Source organism: Pogona vitticeps, chromosome 1 (assembly GCF_051106095.1).
Source record: "Pogona vitticeps strain Pit_001003342236 chromosome 1, PviZW2.1, whole genome shotgun sequence".
Taxonomy (NCBI): domain Eukaryota; kingdom Metazoa; phylum Chordata; class Lepidosauria; order Squamata; family Agamidae; genus Pogona; species Pogona vitticeps.
In genome coordinates, this window is record NC_135783.1 from 226,035,262 (window position 1) to 226,057,341 (window position 22,080).

The 22,080-nt window shown below is 40.7% G+C and overlaps 1 protein-coding gene across 18 annotated transcripts in view; it reads left to right on the forward strand.

The window, feature by feature from the left end:
* Window positions 1-22,080, forward strand: part of NCKAP5 (NCK associated protein 5) — a 762,731-nt gene that overhangs the window by 56,484 nt on the left and 684,167 nt on the right. For 11 of the 18 annotated variants that reach the window (XR_013537157.1, XM_072984286.2, XM_078377103.1 and 8 more), the window contains exon 1: window positions 2,409-3,231. The exons of the other annotated variants lie outside the window; for them this stretch is intronic. Coding sequence is in view for 10 of the 11 variants with exons in the window: in XM_072984286.2 (XP_072840387.2) it covers window positions 3,181-3,231 (51 nt within the window). In the remaining variant the exon portion in view is untranslated. Of the gene's footprint in view, window positions 1-2,408; window positions 3,232-22,080 lie in introns of those variants that run through there. 18 annotated transcript variants of the gene reach the window in all.

The following is a 22,080-nucleotide window of genomic DNA, read 5'->3' on the forward strand; positions in this document are numbered from 1 at the left end:
CCCAGAGCATTAGTGCATGTGCTCCTGTCAAGGGGCTCCTACTTTTCTGGTGTGGGTAGGATGGCTGTGGTTTGGATCAGTTCCACTGCATGTGATCATTGGAACTGATCCAAAGCAAGCCTTTTTCTTTCAATTTGTCAATATTGTCAAGTGGCTGTATAAGGAAGTCATTTCAGGATATTATTGGCAAATTAATCATTTCCCATGCTTGGCCGAGGGCAGGAGATGTGAATACATATATAACTGATGCAACACATCAGCAATAGTCTATATACAGTAAAAAAATAATAATAATCCACTTCTTCTGTCCTTTGCTGAGCAAGGGAAGTGATTAATTTGCCAATATCCTGAAGTGACTTGCTTATAAAGGCACTTTGCAGTATTGGAAGGAGCCATTTCCATGTGGATGGTCAGATTTGATTAGATTGTTCTAATCAAGCCCGGTTGTCCCCAAGTGGCCCACACTAGCTCCCTCTCTGCTTTTAGTGTAGCCATACCCAACGACTCCTACCAGCCCTGAACTAGATGTTCATGGGAGCCACTGCAATCCAGGTTGTACTCTCTCAGAGCCATGACAATTCTTCAACCCAATTACTTTTTCTGAGCATGACCTTCCAGAATTGTTGCGAGGATAAAACGGGAGAAGGAGGAAAGCTATGTACTCTACTTTGAGCTCATTGGAGGAAAGATGGGATACAACTGCAACTAACAAAATAAAACTAATAGGTATCGGGGAACAGGTATAACAATGAAATCTAAGGATGTCATAGGATTTAACAAACGTTCATCTGAGTCAGGAGACCTAAGTAGCCTGTTTTCCTCTTATAGGTTAGTGCAGTGGTTCCCAGCCTTGGGTAACCCATGTGTTCTTGGACTGCAGCTCGCAGAAACCTTGGCCAATATAGCTGGTGGTGAAGGCTTCTGGGAATAGCAGACCCAGAACGCTTGGCTACTCAAGGTTGGGAACCACTGTGCTAGTGAAATGCTGCAGCTACCAAACTAAAATTTCAAGAAGGGGAGGAATTAATGGAGGAGAGAAGAAATTGTACTGGTTACAAAGTACAGGTTCATGACTAAAGAATGCTATGCCAAATGTATGTTATGAAATACACAATAGCTTTGCTTATTGGCTTTCCCACATAGAAATTCTAATTTGTTTTCTAACTGACTTGCTCTAATCAACCAAGTTGACCAGAAAACAAATGGCTCTTTCCCTCACTTACTTTCTGATGCCCTCTTTAACTCAGTGACATACAGTACTTTTAAGTAAGCTGTCACAGAATTGCAACAAACTACAATTGCTGATGGACAGGCTAGGGACCTGAGACTATTTCACGTGCCTGAAATTCATAGCATGATTTCAAAAATGACACATTGGTAGACAAAAGAAGCCCAGTTCAGATGCTGAGGCAAGGATTAAGAAGTAGCAACAAACTAGAGTGCTTGATCCTTCCTTTCATTCTTCATCTTGCATGTCCTGCTCCAGAGACTTTTTGGTTTCTTAAACCATATGTTCTCATGATGTCTGAATTGGGGAACTCTGAGTTTATGTTGTTGTTATCTCCTACCAAGTCATTTCTGGCTCGCTGCAACAGGGTTATCAAGGCATGTGAGACGTTTATCATTGCCAACCTCCCCTGGTGACTTTCTATGGCAAAGAGTGGATTTGAACCCAGGTGTCCTGACTAAGAATACAACATTCAGCCCAGTGCACCACACTTGCTGTCCAGTGGTTTTATAGCTGTGTAAAAATTGGGAGCCGCAAAACAGTGCTACAGAAAGTTGAAATCTGGAGTGTTTTAGATTTAACAAAATTAACATCAGGGAGTGAGTTAGTGTGGGCCACTTAGGAATGGTTGAGCTTGATTAGAACAATCTAATCAAGCCTGATCATTCACACAAAAATGGCTCCTGCCAATATTGCTTTTTTTTCTTTTCTTTTTAATCTGCTTTGCATTTCTTATTGCTGGAGTTTCCACCATATTTACATTATCAGCTGGGTATAGATATTAGTATATACAGTAGGATTTCCTTTAAGTTCAAAAGATCAGCTCCTGGGGTGGTAAGAACAGACTTCTTGTGGCTTCATCTCCTGGACTTTCTTGGAAGAGACATCTCGGGGGCAAGCAGCGCAATATTTGGGCCAGTGTTGGTTTCCCTCTTTTGAAGACTGTACAGTAGTCTGTTTGAAGACTGGAAGTTGTTAGACCCGTTTCACACTTAAACAGCCAGCTAGTCTCATCCCAATTTCAGGAGAAATGAAAGGCCATTACTTTCTCTTTTTCACCAGCTACTACAAGCCGAATGGCTGCCTTTGTTGCTGTCCTCCTCATCTTCTCCCTTTTTAGTTGAGAGAAAGTCCCCCCCTCCTGATTCCCAAACAGTTTAAGTCTATTTAGGATTACAGACCCCAATTGCTTGCTGCCTTTATATACTTACCATAACTTAATTTATTACTAAATAGTAAATGCACAACGAAGTTGGACGCAAGACATTAACCCTGCAGGCCATTGAGATATCTTTGTGTGATGAATACATTCCTGAAACTTTTTCATCCCCTGAAGGATTTAAATTTCAGCCCAATCCTGACTTCTGTCCAAGGTTCATCTGTGCATCTACATAATATTTATAGACACACGGTCATACTAGACGCCTGCAATCGTAAAATAAATAAATAAATAAATAAATAAACAAATAAAGCACTTTTTTGTTCTTGCTTAGACCTCGTGTCTTTTTTTTTTTTATTCCTTTCATATAGACTGGCGAGGATATGATTCTTATGGAAACTTGGCTTCATGGTCCTAAGGAAAGCATAGTTTAGATAATCACAAGTATTTACATATGTATAAGTGAAATTCCTCCTAAGCTCCCAGATTGTGCTTCAGGGCAGACACTCCACCCCTTGCAGTTCCTCTTTTCTTTTTTGACAGCCAGTTAATAAAGACTCAACAATAAGCAGCTGCTTGTGATGTCATTTGGGACTTTGTCCACAAAGCTTGTATTTACAAGTAGAGAGCAGCAAAAAAGCTAAACTGGCAGGAAACTTTGTGTCTGCAGTTACAGTAGGACTGCTCCTGATGAACTTGAAGGCTACGCCGCCAGTGCTCCTCAGCACAGAAAGGCTTGGTAAATAAACACAGCATCCACTGAAGAGATTTCTGGGCAGCAGGAAACTTTTGTATGGCTTGGATTCCCCTATTGCTGGAGCCTGTTTTGACCGAACAACAAAAAGTAAGGATTATTATAATTGTTAGCATTAGGATTGATTCCCCTGTTCTAACATTTTGTGATACTTGCACAGATTTATTTCTTCTAATGTTATACTATATTTATCGTGCTGCAGCCGTGCTGGTAAGAATTGCTTTTAATTCTATGATGAGCAAATGAGCTGCTATTAGGCAGCATCACATTACGTTTCAAACGCGTTCTGCAGTTCCTTATAAAATAGGAATGTTGGAGATGAGTGAGAATTTGTTCCTATCTTTTCTGTTTGCATTTTTATGGCTATGTTAAACTGACTTATTTTCCCCGAGCCATAGTCTCATCTCCGTACAACTTTGAACCTGGCCTTTGTCATGAATATTTTGTCATCTGCTAAAAGAAGAGCATAAAAATTCCTAGCAGCCCCTTGTGGTTTCTGTATTAATGCTTGGATTAAATGAGAATCAGCATCTCGAAGTTGTACTCCCTGCTTCGGCAGAATGAGGCTTATGAAGGACAGGCTAAGGGGGCACAGCCTGATCTGCCATATAAGTTTTGAAAAGTTAGAAGTTTGGAAGTTAAAGCATCACAATATGCTTAACTGCTTGTAACTATGCTAGTTAAAGCCCCTTTCATGGGCTTTAACTAGCCCATTTAGTTGACTTTATTGATAATAGATAGATGGACACAATGAAGAAGCATTAATCCTTGGTTGTAGAAAGAATGACCAGGATTTCTTTTCTTCTTCTTTTTTAAATCTCGCAATCTAGAATATCAGAATGCTTGGCATGTATTCATTCAGAGGTTCATTGTCATTTACTGGTGGGCATGCAAGGGAAGGGATGAGATTTATTTGTGATTTCCTCTTATACGCCATTCCTTGGCAGGACAGATCCGTTATAGGCTTAGCTATAGGACTGTAGATCTGTACGGAGCCTATATTGGTCTCCAGCTATGTGTACTCTCTCGAACAAGCTTCTGGGAAAATCCCTCAGGTAGTCTAGCAGAAAGATAGTCTGTGACGGGTGTCCCTTCTCGGGGGTCTTCTTGCTAAACAGGATGAACAGATGCTGGAAGTACTTGAATAAAAACAACTGGTTACTTGTAAGTCAGTTCTTTCCCCAATAATAAAGGTAGAAACCCCATAAGAGTACTGTTTTAATGGAGGATACCCTCACTCTATTTGCAGTGCGATTCCACCTTTTAAACTATTTCTCTAGTTATGAGGGTGTGGCCTGACTACATGGTGGAGAAGAAATATCTCAAAGTCCAGCTGCTGGTTTGTGCCATGCCTCGTGCTGTGGCGGGAGTGTAGTTTTTTTGTTTTTGTTTTTTTGCACTGCTGGCCAGTAGCTTGTAGCCTTCAGGTGTGTTTCAGACATAAAAATAAAAGTAAAGCTTTTAGTTACTTTAAAGACAGTAAAAATTGTAACTTGGAATTAATTAGAAATTGCACATCCAAATGAGCTCTAGATGCCCCTGCTGCCGCCGCCGCCACCTGTTGTTAGAGGTAGAGGTCAGCATTTCCTAACACTGCTCATCAGGCATCCCATAACATTTTCTTACTTGCGTCTCTAAAAGAAGTAGTTTTAAACAAATGCCACACTCTCATGATTGAGAGACGCCTTTCATTTTATAGGTGTTCCTGCTTAGTTGTCCCTAACCCTGTTGTTTTCAAACTGCTGACAAACCAATCGGAGGAGGAGACCACCTCTCTTTTGCACTGACTGAAATGTTTAATCTCTCCAAACATGGAAAACCCATAGGTTCTAATCTTCATAGACTGACCATTATTGTTATTTTCAAAGCATCTCTGACATCATGCTAATAAGGGAGCAAGCAGCCTTGCACAAATGGTTTCTTCTTTGGCTTCATGATCTGAAACAAGTAGGATCCTGATGCTGATCTTGGACCACAGGAAACAGGCAAACCATGTCAGTTCTGTATGAGCTTCAGATGTGAGGTCAGTCCCAGGAGTGGACCCTATGAAAGCACCATTCAGACCATTCCTCTGGAATGACTGATTGTTGCCTAGCTAGATACAGTGACTTCTATTTGTTTTCTGTCTCTATATATTCATAATCAGTAAGGTGCAGGAAATACAAGGCACAGGGCATTTTAGAAATTTATTTTAGAAATTTATTAAACACGATGTCCTATTTATTTATTTGATTTCTGTCCCACCTTTATCTCAGTCCTGTGTTCCAATGTGGTTACATAGGCACAACCCTGTGCAATGTGGTAAGCACTACTGTATTTCCACTTAGATTATAGTAATAACGTCTATTTGTGCTGATATTACTATATATTTTGATTCATTTGAAATGCGGTGCTGGAGGAGAGCTTCGCAAATACCTTGGCCTGTCAGAAAGACAAACAGGTGGGTCAAATCAAGCCTGAACTATCGCTGAAGGCAAGTTGTTGATGCCGAGGCTGACCTACTTTGGGTACTTCACAAGAAGGCAGGATCCTCTGGAAAAGATCATGATGCTGGAAAAGCTGGAAGGCAGCAAGAAAAGAGGAAGACCAAATGCAAGATGGACTGACTCCTTAAAGAAACCCACAGATGTAAGTCTACAAGAGCTGAGCAGGGCTGATGAGCACAAGACATTCTGAAGATCTCTCATTCACGGGGTCATCATAAATCATAGGGGACTTGATGGCACGTAACAAACAACAAACAGGGTCACACGACTTGAATTATTTCAAAGGCATTGGTGAAAGAGAGGCCTTCAATCAGTGCTTAAAAGAGAAAGACTAGATATGAGATGAACTGACTCCATAAAGGAAACCACAGGCTTGAGTCTACAAGAGCTGAGCAGAACTGTTGAAGATAGGACATTTTGGAGGTTGCTGATTCATACACTCACCATACATCAGGCGTGACTTGACGGTCCGTAACAACCATGCAAATTTAATGCAAAAATGTCATCCCTTTCAGTGAAGGGCATCTTCCTGTTGAGTGCACCTTGTCCTCCATGTCCTCCTTTTCGATGGACTTTTAATGGATTTTTTTAAAACTGAAAAACAGGTTGGATTTTAAAAGTTTTTTTTTCTTAACCTGAAAGAGCTTTGTCTGCCATCTTCAATCAGGGTCAAAAAATTTTAAACATTTGGAAAAATGTTTTAGAGATATGGGAGACTCCAGGATCCTGAAGATCCAGAAGGGACCCTATGGATCATCTAGTCCAGCCCCTGTCAAGGAGCCATAGTAAAGAATAGAACCCCCAACCTGGGGCTCCTTAGCCAGATGCTTAAACCACTGAGCTATGCAGCAGTTCTAGTCTGCTTGCTGTAGCTTCTGACAAATGTCCAGTGATAGATACAGATGTGGCCTCAAGGTTTTAAAGCCAGGAATTAGGACTTCAGGAATTAAATATAAAAATGTTGAAGAGTACTGGTCCCAGGACTGAGCCTTGTGGTACCCCACTTGTTGCCTTCTCCCAGATTGAGAAGAAGCCATTGATAACCACTCTCTGAGTATGACTCTATAACCAACTGTGTATCCAACCTTGCACTTGTTCTATCCAGCCCACATCTAGAAAAAGATGAAGCTTATCTGATGTAATAGTACAACAGCATGACCAATCACACCACTTTGTCATAAAAGCAACAAGGACTGTCTATGTATCATGTGTAGAGTGATAAATATTCCTTTTTAAGGTACTGAGGCACAGGATCTTACATATGTGTGCATGCACAATTTATCAAATGTTTGAGCACAGACCCCATGACATATGTATTACACTGGATGAACTGAATACTGTTTATAAAGTCATTTTAAAAATGACATGATTTTTTGACAAAATGCATGCATTTTAGATATAACACACATAGCACACTTGTAAGGACGGTTGTTATCATGTGCCTCTATTTGACACTGTGTATCAAAGCCCATGTTATACTGGAAATAGTCATGGAGCAAATATAAGACTAACTAGTTTTTATTTTTATGAGCTTCCATGCTTTATAAGCTTCCATACTTTTTCAGCTGAATGGAGTAGTCAGCCACTCCATTCATCTGAAGAAGTATGATTAGACACATGAAAACGTGTAAAATAAAACCCAGCAAGTCTTTTAGGTCCTACATAAATATTGCTGGTTAAAAATTATTAAAACAAACACAGTTACCTACTACATAGTCCTTGTTGATTCTCTAGAATATGCTTTAGAACAGTGAACAATGTTCATGGGTTATTCAACAAGCATGTTTGCATGGGGATTTTGTTACAGAATTTTGAATTTCTGGTAAAATTCCCTTTTAGCTATGCTGTAGAAATACAGAGATCCATAGTGAATAACACCTTCTTGTTCTCCAGAGTCCACCCCTTTCTCATTAACTGGCACTTACAGTCTCAATAATGAACTCTGAGACATTTGTAAGAGAAAGAATAAAAACCATTTCTTTACTTACAGTTGCTGAAATTACAGACTTGTGCATGCTGCTTTCTTTACTACATTCATAACAACCAACTGAACAGATCAACAGTAAACATACAACTGCCATAAACAGACTAAAGAGAGGAGAAAAGAGGTGGGGCTCTCTTTAAATTTTGAAAGCTGGAAGAAATTATTTGTTAGTGCCTGAAAGATATACAATCACCCCAGCAAAAAAAAAGTCCCTCCCAGTCACGCAAACCACAAATAGCCTATGAGGTTGCAAACAAAACTCTAATAGATGTTTCCTGGTGATAGGAAGTTCAAAAAGCACTGGTAAAGGAGGATAGGAAATGCCTGCTTGATTCCAAGGTTGATTATTTGGTTAGGCTTTGATTGCAAGCAAGCAAAGTATTGTCCTGTTTGCTCAGGACATACCTCTCTAAACTAGGGGTGCACAAGGGGTGGCCTTCCAGATGTTTTTGGACCCCCAGTGGTCTAGAAAGCATAGCCCTTAGTAAAGAATGTTGGGATTTGCAGTCCAAGAACATCTGGAGGCTGCATTTTGCGTATCCCTGCTTTAAATACTTTTAAAGTCTCTGTATTCTTTATACATTGAGTCCAACTCTGTGTCAAAACTTGGTTTTATACACCTCGCTCCAAAATGCCTCAGCTAGAAATTTACAGTTGCAAAACCTTGCATCACTACTCCCTTTTCCCACTGTCCCACCTATTGTGGAAGATTGGCTACACAGCTGGTTCAGGGAATAACTATTCTGGAACATAGGTTACTAGGAGAATTGTGCGCCAATATTGGGTTAGCCTGGCCCTTGCTGCTAGTGAAACCATTGCAATTAATGGCTAGTGTAACCATCCCCACTGCTACTTTGGTTTATTCCTGAGGAAAGGCTGATATCCATCTTGAAAAGCTGGCAAAAAAGTGAAATTTAAAACCAAAATAAATATGTAGATCCCAAGTATGTGTAACAAAGTTGTTGTTGTTGTTGTTGTTGTTGTTGTTGTTGTTGTTGTTGTTGTTGTTGTTGTTGTTTAACCCTCTGGGATGTTATGTGCCCTTGTATCTAGAGCCAATCAATGGGAGCAAGATCAGAGCTTTTCAGAAAACATTGTGTATTGAAATTAATAGAGCATCATAGTAGATGAGCTATCAAAAAAAGAGAGGAAGAGGAAGAAGAAGAGGGAGAAGGAAGAATTCTTGTGAGGGTAGAGGGTGTCTTTTTGCTTCAGAAGTGGTGGTAGGAAGGGAAAACTGCATCAGGACGTATAGAGAGTAGAAGCATGGAGAAGCAAGATGGGAAAGAAAGAAATATTGAAGAAATATCTCCCTGGCCACTAGAAAAGGGAATGTTGCAGCAAAGTCAAATTTACAACATGCTACATTTTACGGGGGATTCTTTCATCTGCAACTATGTAGATTTAAAGCAAATATTTATTGCACTATTGAATACATAAAATCCAATGAAACTACAGTTACACCTGAAAGTACTTCTGAATTCAGTTAAGGCTAGAAATTGAAAATCTCACTACAAAAAGCAAAAGGTAATGTGGTTTGAAGCACGCGGTGTCTTTTCCTCTCTGCACTGTGGAATACAATGTAGAATATAAGGAGAAAATTACCCACAGCATTTGCAGTACTCTGGCCCATGCCTTGCCTAATGATGTGTTTCATGTAGCCTTCAAAAACCTCAATTACTCGGGTTATTTTTTTTCTGATCGTTACATAAATTAATCAAGGTGCTCTGGGGCGGGATGAAGAGGAGAATTCTGAGCTATTATGGTGGAGCGTTTTGCTGTGTTGATTCCTTTTGGTGGGTGGGAAGGTGTCTGAGCTCCAATATGGCCTGTGCTATGTTGGCAGAAGGCACTGAACATTTCTTTGGTGGGGTGTGGGAGAGGGAAATTGCCCGTGAGCTGCAAACAATGTGAATTCTATGGCAGAGCAGCTTGGCTAATAAAAGCAGTAGGTAAACATTATGTTGCTGAAGATGGACATTTGGAGTGAAACATTTGGAGAACAAATGTGACTGCCGAGACGTGTGTTTTGATAGGCTTTCCGCTGAAGGATCCTGTTTGTTTTCCCAGTTGGATGAGGCCTGGTTGGTGCCTGCACATAATAGGTCTGTGCAGCTGGAAATTGGCATCACAAATTATTTCCTTTGACAGTGCTAATTGATTACAAGGCTTCAGCCTTATCTAAATTGTTAAATTCAGCAGTGTCTGTGTGCCTCTTTTCTCTTCTGGTTATGTGGAAAATGAAAAGTAAGTAGAGTTAATTACTAGGCGGCAACGTAGGCAAATGAAATAAAAATATAGCCATAAGTGGAAGATATGGCACTCTCAGGATGGGCTGTTCTGAGAGCCATGTAGATGCAGAAGGCGTTTGAACAGTCAGTTTTATTTTCCTAGGAAATACGTTGTATTTTTGTACAATTTTAAGCCTTTCCAGTTTAAAGTGATATTTATTTTGAAGTTATTCTTAGGGTAGTACCTTTTGAAGGACAGGTAGTTCATGTCTGAGATCTGATCTGCTTGCGATGTTTCTAAAACCATTTTCTTTCGGATACAGAAACATGTTTGTTTACCAAATGTAGAGCCACATTTTGCTTTGTGCATCAGTTATGCTTGCTCCTTCTATGTTGGTGTTACATAGTAATTTCCCACAATAAACACAATAGGCTGGACTGGAGGTAGCAATTCTAGCTTAATAAAATCTGCCACCCTTCCCACGTGTTAGCATGCAGTTCCTCACCCCAGGTGCCAACCTCTCATCTTATATTTTGATTCCTTCCCATTAAGATTTCTAGTTACATCCATAACAGGGAACTATGGGTAACACTGGACACAGAAGTATAATAGACAAGTACGATCTGATGTCCTCATTACAGTGGGGTCTCTACTTAAGAACTTAATCCGTATTGGAAGGTGGTTCTCAAGTGGAAAAGTTCTTATGTAGAATCTGCATTTCCCATAGGAATGCATTGAAAACCATTTAATCTGTATCTGCTCTTTTCCGTCCATAGAAACTAATGGGAAGCTGCTATTCCGCCTTCTACCACTAGAGGGGGATATTTGTCTTTTTTTCCCCTTAGGTCAGGGAACAGTGTTAAAAGCACTTCTGACAAAGCTAATTTTGAAGCAATGGACTGAAAACCAATTAATCTGTTCTGGCTGTTTTTTTGTTATGTAGAGGTGCATTCTTACATTGAAGCATTAGTTCCCATAGGAACTAATGCAAAGCTGGTTAATACATACTCTACCACTAGGGGGAGAACTTTTTTTAAACCTAAGATGACCTAAGGTTAAAAAAAGAGCAGGAAAGTTTTTTTTTCCTGTTCTTATCTTGGATTTTTGTTCTCAAGTAGAAGCAAAATTTAGCAAATGGAGCTGTTCTTAAGTGGAATTGTTCTTAAGTAGGAACGTTCTTAAGTAGAGACCCCACTGTATCAGTGACTTTGACTAAGAGTCCAAAACTTCCTTGACAGAATGAACAACTGGGTTAAATTCAATAGAAACAAATTTAAGGTTATTGCTTGGTGGTAGAGGGGATGGGAATACATGGCTTGATAGCAGAGCATGACAAAAGTCCCCAAGGATTGCCGTCGGTCATGAGTCAGCAATGTGACACTGTTGCAAAGAAGGCAAATGCAATTTTAGGCTGGCTTAATAGAAGCATGGGTCCCAAGTGAAGTGCAATAATAGTTACATTTTATTCTGCACTAGTCAGACTTCATCTGGAACAGTACAATATGTCCTGTTTGAAGCACCATACTTTAAGAAGGATCTAATGTACATTTAAATGGGTTCAGACGAGGATTGTGAAGGAGGGGCAGCTGTACGGAAACAAGGTTAAGGAACTGAATATGTTTTAACTTGTTGGAGAGAACATAGAAGGAAGACACAATAGCATCCTTCAAATAACTGGAGGGCTCTCATTTAGAAGAAAGCAAATGCTTGTTTCACGCTGCTGCAGAAGGCAGAATTGGATTTAATGGCCTAAAATCAAGGGGGTTGCATACTTCCTGAAATTTCTTGATGCTAAGGAAGTTTCACAAAGAAGGCAGCTGCCTTCTTTGTGATGGGGTTTCTCTCACTTTATGTCCTCTACTGTGGCACTATAGGCTCTAGATTTGCTGGATTGAACTAGATAGATTGAATTAGATGGCCCACAAGACTTTCCTCCAACTTTTTGATTTGAAGAAGGATCAGAGAGATTTCCCATGGTGTGTACATATTTCCCATTAACACTGAAAGGCTGTGGGTTATTTTTGAATATGTGATATCAACCATAACAATGTTATCAACATGTGACAGTCAATCCTTTCCAAATCAGGGCCATTTGTTCTATTGGTCTCCATATAGTGCATATGTTTAAGTCTTTTTAAGCAGAGCCATTGAGTTGGCTTCCCTAAATTACAGCCTTAAAGAACAGGTGCACATTCCTAAGCAAGCAGGGAGCATGCCTAGGGGGAGGTGGAACCCATGAGTGCTTCTAGGCATGGATTTCTAAGCACCCGTGTAACATTGCCAATACAGCTGCAGCAAACATGATCACCATGCAGACAGTGAAAGCAGCTTGAAAGTTATCTGTCTTGTGCAAGTACTTTGATTGTGCATGATTTGTTTCACAGGAAAGTATAAGAATGTGATCTTCTGCTCCCACCATACAGATGCACCTGCAGAATGACATAGAAGTGATTGCTGCATTTCACACTAAACACTGTACATGAATAAATGCTTGAAATTTTGTCTCATATTAAGGTTTCAGGATGCTGCTACAATGCACATCTGGCATACTAAGGAATATGCCAAGTTATATAGTATGTATCCTTGTTTATAAATGCACTGATTCTGACATATATGAGCAATTGGCTTACACTGATGAGATGCAGTAGAGGGGGAGTACGTTTTGCCAGTAGATGGCCATGTTAAACTGGATAATATTTGAATCAAACTTGTAAGCAGAGGGTGTTGTTTACCAAACATTTTAAGAAGCAAAACTACCAATTTCTCTCAGATTTTTTTAATCCTAAAAAACGTAATATTAATATTAATGACATTCCCATGTAGAAATGTTTTTGGTTTTGTTTCACAAAATTAAATGGACTGTAATCTAAGCTTGTTTTTAAAAAGAATAGCTAAGAGATTCAATAATCTACTAATTTCATAAAAGAAATAGTTACACTCACAATATGATAAGAGAAGAATACAGAAATTTCTTCTTAAACTAAAGACCAATGTTTATGGTAAATAATTAGAACAACATGCCGTATGTTTTCCGTACAACTGAACTCTTAGCTAGAACTTCTAAATGTGTACAGTATACAGTTTACACAGGGCCTACACACTTTGAACTACTCACATTTTCCTGATTACAAAGGATCATTATTAACCACCCTCAGTTGCCTGTCCTTGGAACAGATGTTACAAGAGTAATCCTTAAAGTATTACTCCTCCAAAGCACCTAATTATAACAGGCACAAAAGATTAACAGATGTTATAATTGTCTTTACACTTTGATGAAATGGCGTTCTGCTTGACTTGTCCCTCCTCCCCCCCCCTTTATCTGATAGCGTCACTGTGGTATGCAAGTCTGAGTGGACAACAGATACTTGTGCCCTCTTTTCTTTATGGTGCTTATTGTTAAAACAGACATTTCCTTTGCTTTGTACTTGCTAAATGTTGATCAAGTCATGTATTCTTAGAGATCACAGCAATTGAAGATAAATAGATGCAGAGTTGCCAGCTGGGATTTTAGCTCTTCTGTGCTTAAGACTTTGTTGATTTCTAATGTGAGGGTAGCAAGGGATTGGATACGTGGGCTGGCCTTACCCTTAGGCCCAGTAGGGAGGCGACTTCATGTGGTGGAGAACAGGGGTGGTGGATTTTCTACTCTCTTGCTACCAGCTCCCCGGGGCCTCCGGCATTTCCCTCTGAGAGTGCAAGTCTCCTAGGATTCTTCAGAGCAATGACTGGATGGGAAATGTGAAAGTGGCAAAGGTGGCATATTCCCAGAAAAGGCACAAGGCTAGCCTGCTGCCTCCTCCTTCACTTTTTCCTGTTCTGGCATTAGGAGTGTGATGGGCATGGGTTTCAACAGTCTTCTCTTCTTTCCCCTCCAGCACAGATGGGCAGTTGGGAGAGAGTAAATGATAAGGGAATCACAGAGGCAGTATTGTAGAATGGTATCATGGCAACACTCAGCCTCAAGTAGCAGGAAACTTTTGGTCAGCCCCAATGGGATATAGGTATAGTATTTCATCACCACCACCACCAACATCATCAACAACAACAGGTCCAGAATGTTAAGCTGCCAATTGCCAATAGCTGCTAATTCGTTTCCTGAAATTCAAAGCTCAACGATCTTGCAGATATGGTGTCTCACTCACAAATATTGAGGACTTGGCTCCTAATTGTTAGGCTTGAATCTTTGGCCCACTTCCAACCAGCAAAGTGCTGAGAAACAACAACAACATTGTTGTTGTTCTGTGCCATCAAGTTGCTTCTGACTTATGGTGACCCTATGGATGAGCAATCTCCAAAATGCCCTGTTCTCATCGGCCGTGGTTGGCTCCTGGAGACTCAACCCTGCAGGTTCCTTTAAGGATTCAGTCCATCTTGTATTTGATATTTTCCTGCTGCTTTCTAATAATAATGTCCTGTCTAATACATTTCAGGGTTTTCTAGGTATACTCAGAAGAAGTTTATAATTATAATTTCCATATTCTGGAGCTATGCAGTTTGCCCCAGGCTACACAGACCAGCTCTTCTATGAGGTACCCTGGGGAGTCAAGCTCCCAACTTCTGGCACCACAATGCCATTACTATTAATCCAGTGCCATGCTTGCACTGTACCACTAGCACGATTGTGAAGGCAGGAGGAGAAGGGGACAACAGAGGATGAGATGGATGGACAGTGTCACTGAAGCAACCAACATGAATTTGACCGAACTCCTGGAGGCAGTGGAAGACAGAAGGGCCTGGCATGCTCTGGTCCATGGGGTCACGAAGAGTTGGACGTGACTAAACAACAAAACAACAACAACAACTGCATCTCTTTAACCTGTTGGAAAAATGAGCTGGGTTCCCTAATCTTTCAGCCCAGGTTTTCGGTACAGATGAGGAGCACTCATGGGAGAAACAGATTGGTCCCTCCTGCTTTTGCTGGTTTCTGCCATTTCTTCAGTGAAAGCCCTGTGCTGGATTGATAATACAGACACAAAATACATGTGCCCAGTAGTTGCAGCACTTGCTATCATTCTTGCTAGGGGTTGCATCCCCCATGATTTTATGAGCAAACCAGGTGACTTATGAGGAATTTTTCAAAGCCCTTGCCCTATGCTGTTTCTGGGAACTATAAAATTTGTTTCACAGTTTTAAAACAACATTTTGAAACATTTGTATTGCTAATAATTTGAATTATTTGTGGAGTTTTATATCTTTTCTGGGGAACATCCCAGTATCTGGGTTACTTTAGCTGCACAGTGGTAATGGAAGCCCCCCGAGGTTGTGGCTTGCATTGCTGCTGGGAGCCTTGGTCATGCTGCAGGTGTAGATATGGATGCACAATTGGCATCTAGGTTTATGAGAGGATCTTGTTAACTGTCTCCAGTATCAAGTTATGTCGCCTGATGTGTGCCAGGAGTTGTTGAAGGCTGGGTAGTTGTCTATAGGCAAGTATGGGCCAGCTCCTGAGAGCCTGGACAGAAGAAGTATTTTCCCATAATTGGTTATCGGTCTCAGTTGTCTGTGTGAGGAGCTGCAGGTGACAACTAAACATGTTCAGTCATCATCAGTTCGCTTTTTCTCCATGTTGAATGGGTACTGTAGCTTATGAAATGCCTGCTTTAACTCCATGAGTTTTGAGTCTCTGGACTGTGATTTTAAGTAAACCATATTATATGAAAAAGCCTGACTGTGGACGATGAACTTGGGGCATATTTTGCATGGAAGCTGAAGGCATGTAAGTTACGGTCCTTGTGTCACTGCAGTAAAGTATCTAAAAAGTGCACTTGTTATGTGGGGTAATTTAGACTTGGGTTGATGGAGGAATTAAAATTATTGAAGTTATTGATTCCTTCCTGTGGATCCACACAATAAAGACATCATAGATGAACCTCAGATAAAAGAGGGGTATCTAGGTAGGGGAACTAAGGAAGCATAGCCCCAGGTCAGCCATGAATATGTTTGTGATCTATGATGACATTAAAATATTTTAGAAAAAAAGCATGTAGAAACACAATTCTTGTCCAATTAGTTTTAAAAAGCTATGTAGCACTCTGACTTTTAAAACCTAAAATTTTCATTCTCCTCAATAGCTCCAAAATACAGTGGGGTCTTGACTTGAGAACTTAATCCGTATTGGAAGGCAGTTCTCAAGTCAAAAATTTCTCAAGTCAAATCTGCATTTCCCATAGGAATGCATTGAAAACCATTTGATCCGTATCTGCTCTTTTTCATCCATAGAAACTAATGGGAAGCTGCTATTCCACCTTCGACCACTAGAGGGGAATATTTTGTTTCTTTTTTTCTTAGGTCAAGAAAGGTTCAGGGAAGGCAGGGAAAATACAGTCCAGGCAGTACTGTACCAGGCAGGCCGAAGACTGTCTCCCAATCCACTCTCTAAACGCTGGGAGGAGTGAGGAAGCAGACAGGCACCCTTTTCACTGCCCAACAGTTAACTGAAATTTCAAATTTTGCACTTTCCCTCCCTCCCACGTGTTTTTTTTTCCAGTTATTAACTCAAATCTAAGTACTTAAGTCAAGTCAATATTTTCCTATGAGAGCGGTTCTTAAATCAAAATGTTCTTAAGTCGAGCCGTTCTTAAGTCAAGACCCCACTGTACAAGGCAGATTGGAGGAGTGAAGAATGAGATTCTGGCATATCAACAATGATAAATGCAGGACATTTTAATTATGCAGATATCTGTTTGCCACCAGTTTCTAATATTCACTTCGGTCATTGAGTAGCCATCTCACAGTAATGGTCTTCACCCACTAGCAACCCGGTTTGAATCTGCAAGGCCATTCTTGCGGTTAAAGGCTAACATTCCAATTATTAGAAGCACGCGCTATCTAATTTCCTGCATTACCACGCTGTTAAAGGAAGCTGAGTGTTCAATATGTTTTCAAGTACATGAAACCATGCATAAATTATGATTTATTTAATATAGGTGGCACTGCTGTATAATTTTAGTAAACCTTAATAGAACTGAAAGTGAAATAAAAGTCTGAGGTAGCATAGTATCTTGGAGTATTTCTTACACATACTACAGTAATTAATAGTTGGAATGATCTGAGAAAAGTCCTTAATACCACAGAGCAAACAAAAGGGAAAAAAGCAATAAAATAATAAAACATGGCAAATAATCCACACTTTATCTGCACATAGGATTCCTTAATTATTATCTTCTGTTTAATGAAAAATATACATTCAGTCTTGTTTCCGAGAGGTCACATAACTGTGTGCCTATGACCACTAATAGCTTTATAACTCCCTCCTTTTTCAGTTGCACACCAGTAGCTACGAAAAGATCCTGGCTTGCATTAAATTAGCATTGTCCTTTATATCTGACTAAGGGAACTCTGTCTTCCGCTTGATTGATAAGGCAGGGTAATAAGCCAAGATTGAACATTTAGCTGGTTCAGAAGGGAGATGTTGGTCTTGGAGTGTGAAAACCAGAAGCAGCTGAAAGGAGAGGGAACAGGAGGCAGAGGCAAGGCAGAATGGTGGTAGGAATCCCAGGAGTTGGCTGAAGGGTGCATGAGCTGAGGCAGCTGAGATATGATGGCTCTCCCCAGCTATCTGACTCTAAACGAGATGGCCTCCAGCCTTACCAGCAAAAGGAGACCTACAGTGCAAATGAATAGATCAGGTTATCTTTCACCAGGGACGCCTCTCTTGGTGAACTGCTCCTGTAAGCCCTGGTGCATATCCTGGCACAGGTAAGTTACTCTTCGCTTGCCCCAGTTCTGTGATGCAACGAAGCCTGATGTACTGTGAATAGTTCAGGTTACAGTACAGTAGTTGAAAAAGGACACTGTGGGGCTGTAAAAGGTGCAGAAAAAGGAAACAGAAGTATTAAGAGTTTTGAATTTCTTGTAAAATTCCTTTCTGCTACATGGTAGAGGTACAGAAATTCATAGAGGATAATAGCTACAAGTTACCCAGACTCCACCACTTTCTCATTAACTGGCACTTACAGTAAAGTCTCAATACAGTAACTCACTCTGAGACATTTGTAAGAGAAAGAATAAAAATATTTCTTTACTTACAGTTGCTTGGAAAACTACAAACTTCCATACAGTATACTGCTTTCTTTACTGCACATATACTTAACAATCAATGAAACAGATCAACAGCAAACAAACCACTGACAGCAACCAACTAAAGATAGGAAAAAAGAACACTCTGCGGAGAGGTGGGTGGCTGGGAGACCATCTGCCACCAAGGTCCTGATACTAGACGCTGGGAGGAATTTCTGGTGCCACCTGAGGAAGTGACTCCTTTGCCAAGATGAGGCCAGACACCAAGAAGCCTAGAGGCTCAATAACTAGAGGCGGGCACGCCACTGGCTGAGGAAGCAGTATGGGCAAGTGGCCCCACAACAGATATGTCCTAGCCGAGCCTTATCACAACCAGCTGGTTGGTGCCCCTCCTCCTTCTGCACCACGCTATACTGGATAACCAGATCTGAGTAGAGTGTGGCCAAGTCTCTCAAGGGAATTACCACACCTATGGGGCAGGTGCCCCCCCCTTGGGGACTATGGAGGCGTAGCAAGGGAAGAGGCCTGTGCTAGAGGACCTGTGTTGTAGTACTCCGTGCCTTGCTTACCTGTGAGGTGTCCTTAAACTGGTAGAGGTGGTGGTGCTCCGCTCCTCCCAGTGAAAGACTGGTAAGGGTTTTTCTCTCCCCCAAACGACTTTGAGAGTGAAGTAAACTCTCTGGAGCCCCAAAGTTCCTAAGTTTCATTGTTTTGTCATGTTGGCCCTTTAAGGAGTCCATTGCACTAATAAAGAGTTTGTTTCTGCAAGCACTTGTCATGTCATCATGGAGTGGAGCATGGGAGTCGCTCACACTATAGACTTCACTTTCATAAGGTATGATGTGTCTCTTTTAATGGGAATTGGACCAGGATTGGGCAAAGCCTGGCTCTCAGAGAACATACAGAAGGGGGGGAGGGAGAAAGAATTTTAAAAGAATAATATTTGGGGGGGGGGGATATGCAGACTGTAGCCAAGAAATCAGAAGAAGGCTGAGACTTGGAAGGGAAGGAATGAAGGAACTAGAAAAAAAAATCATAAACAATAAGGATGTCCTGGATGTGAAAACTGGACAGTAAAGAAAGCTAAAAGAATATATACGTATATTCATTTAGCTTTCTTTACTGTCCAGTTTTCACATTCAGGACATCCTTATAGTTTAGGATTTTTTCCTAGTTCCTTCATTATATATTTGAAATGTAGTTATGGAGGAGAGTTTTGTGGATACCTTGGATTGCTAAAAAGATGAATAAGTGAGTCCTAGATCAAATCAAGGTTGAATTATCTCTGGAGGCAAAAATGTTGAAACCAAGGCTGTCTTGCTTTGAGCATGCCATGAGAAAATAGGATTGCTTGTTGTGGGTTTTTCGGGCTCTTTGGCTGTGTTCTGAAGGTTGTTCTTCCTGATGTTTCACCAGTCTCTGTGGCCGGCATCTTCAGAGGACTGGAGTAAGAACTCTGTCCATGCTCTGTTGCTGTTTGTTGGATAGTGTCAGAACATGGCCAAAGAGCCTGAAAAACCCACAAAAACCATCAGATCCCGGACGTGAAAGCCTTTGAGAATACACAGAAGATAGGATCCTCTGGAAAAGACAATAATGCTGAGAAAGGTTGAATGCAGCAGAAAAACAGGAGGACTAAATATGAGATGGATTAATTCCCTAAAGAAACCCACAAGCTTGAGTTTTCAAGAGTTAAACAGGGCTGTTGAAGACACAGTACTTTGGAGATTGCTGATTCATAGGATCACCATAAGTCAGAGGTGACTTGACCACACATAACAGCAGCAAGAACAGTCTGTTTGGCTGGCTGAACAATCTATTGGTTTTGTAGCCAGACTGCATGTGAAATCTGAGGACAAAGCCCTTCCAAAACAGTTATTGTAAAATATGCCCCTAATTTCTCTGTGTTATAATATTTACCACCTTTAACCCTAATGTTTTAAACGTTCTCCTATATCTCTTTCTTTCTGTTTCACTCGAAATAAGCAAATGCAGATGGGGTAAAAAGAAATGGAGTGGGTGACAAAAATGTAGAAGAGTTATGGACCATAAGTAGCAGTTCCTCGACATTTTTTTTTACATTACATTTTTATTCGTTTTCTAGCAGATGGTGAGAATCCATCTGCAACTACCAGGATCTCTTCAGAGGACATAAACCCCTCCCTGCCAGCAGCTGATTGCCTCTGGGAAGAGAAGCATTACTCTTATTTATATTTTTCCAAAGCAGACCTCTCAACCTAATAACTCTATAATTTGGGCCAGACACATCAGTGCAGAAAAAAAGAAAACCAGAAGAGATCAAGGGGAAAGAAAACCTATTATTCCATGGCTATCTTTGATACATTGCTCCCTGTAGAATATTTGGGAGTGCTGCAGCTACTGTACTCTTTAATATCACAAGTTTTCCACCTATTCCCTGGGAGGATGGTACCTCACTTTCTATTAGATTTCACCATACGGAGCTTGTCCTACTTGGTCTCTATTTCATATCACTGCAATAAATTTCAAAAGGTTTTTGTTGATGGTTTACATCCTTCAGAAAAATATACAATGATTTTCCACATACGCAGGGCACAAGTAGCTCCTCTGTACTTGTGGAGTTTGGGTGAGTCAACTCCTCCATCCTTTTATTCAAAAGGGCCTACTTTAGTTGTGACTTACTGAACCAATTGAATTTACCGAGGTATTTATTCAACAAAAACCCTGCAATGGACCTAATCTAGTATGAATTACTACAGTCAGCAACAAGATTTCTTCCTATATGTCACTAGAAATAAGTACAATTAAAATACAGGCCCATAGCTGGAAATTCTGGCTAAGCTATAAACGTATGTAAGCTTGAGGTGTCCTGAATATAATGAGGAAAAAGTAGCATGGTCAGAAGATTCCCATTGCCTGAGATTTAAGGATACGAACCTGTGATGTCACACAACAGCCTCCACCCATCTGATGTCATGGAGTGGGCTACTCTCAAAGAGTTGCAAGATAGTGTCCATGTATGTCCATGAGGTAACTTAGTTTTATTTTGACCATCATATTCTGTAACCTTTATCTTTTCCATTGCCACCATTTTGATTTTTAGATCTGTTGCCCTTTAATATAATATTCTTTCACATTTTTTTGAATTGGGAGGAGTTTGACCGTTTTCCATATGTTTTATTTCCTACAGTAGTGACAAAGCCACTACATGATGCAGTATCAAAATATAATAAACAAATGACAAAATAAAATGAGAGAGTGAAATGGACCATGTGAATGTGTTGCTCTACTTACTCCAAATATGATGTGCTGAACAAATATATAAACACAACTAGAAGTGGGAAGGAAATGGCATAAATCCACCATGCACAATAAAATTAAACTTTCACCTTCTACGGCACAATCTTCCCTGAGATTCTGCTCCTCACCTGGAGACATGGCAATCCTGTGAGACTTCAGCTGGTACCTTGAGAGTCAACAACCTTAAATGGCCAGAATAGTTAACTGAATAGAAGTTAAAGCATGATACTTGGATCTTTATAGGCATCCTTCAGTCTTGAGAGACTATGGTAACATGCTCTGTATTGAGAAGTGTCCTCTCCAGAGCATGAAGCCTGGGTAAAGTAGTATGGAGGATAGGCTGTTACCCAAGCAGCAAATCTCCCCTCTCCACGTTGCTGAAATGGTCCAATGGAAAGGCAAGAACCAAAACAACTGGTTCCAGCAACATTGCAGGAATTGGCAGAACAGCACAAACTGCCTTCGGGACTCCAGCTCCGGATTTTGCCTCTAGGTTAACTCCTGAAGCCTTTTCCATGAGTGGATATAGTCACAAGGCAGTGGAGGTTTGAAATTGGAGTTTTCCTTCTCCTAGATGGGCTGCCTTCCATGGCTGACAAGCCCCACCTACCCGACCTGCTCTCTAATAGTGCGGAAGTATGATCTGACCCTTAAAACTTTCCTGCCTCCCAGGTGTATGCAATGCTAATTGGCTTTCCTATTTACCATATTAGGGTTAGAGATAGAGTCAGAGAATTTGCCACACCCTCATGTAAGGAGGGAAAGCCCCACCTCCTAGTCCATGCAGGCAAACCTGGTCTTCAGCATCAGCTCAGCCTCCTAGGGAAGAGGGCCCAGGTCCTGCCACACTCTCATTTAAGGAGGGAAATGGTTTAAGGAGGGAAATGATACTTGGATATACATACATTATTGAACACTCAGCATATTATTGAACATCCA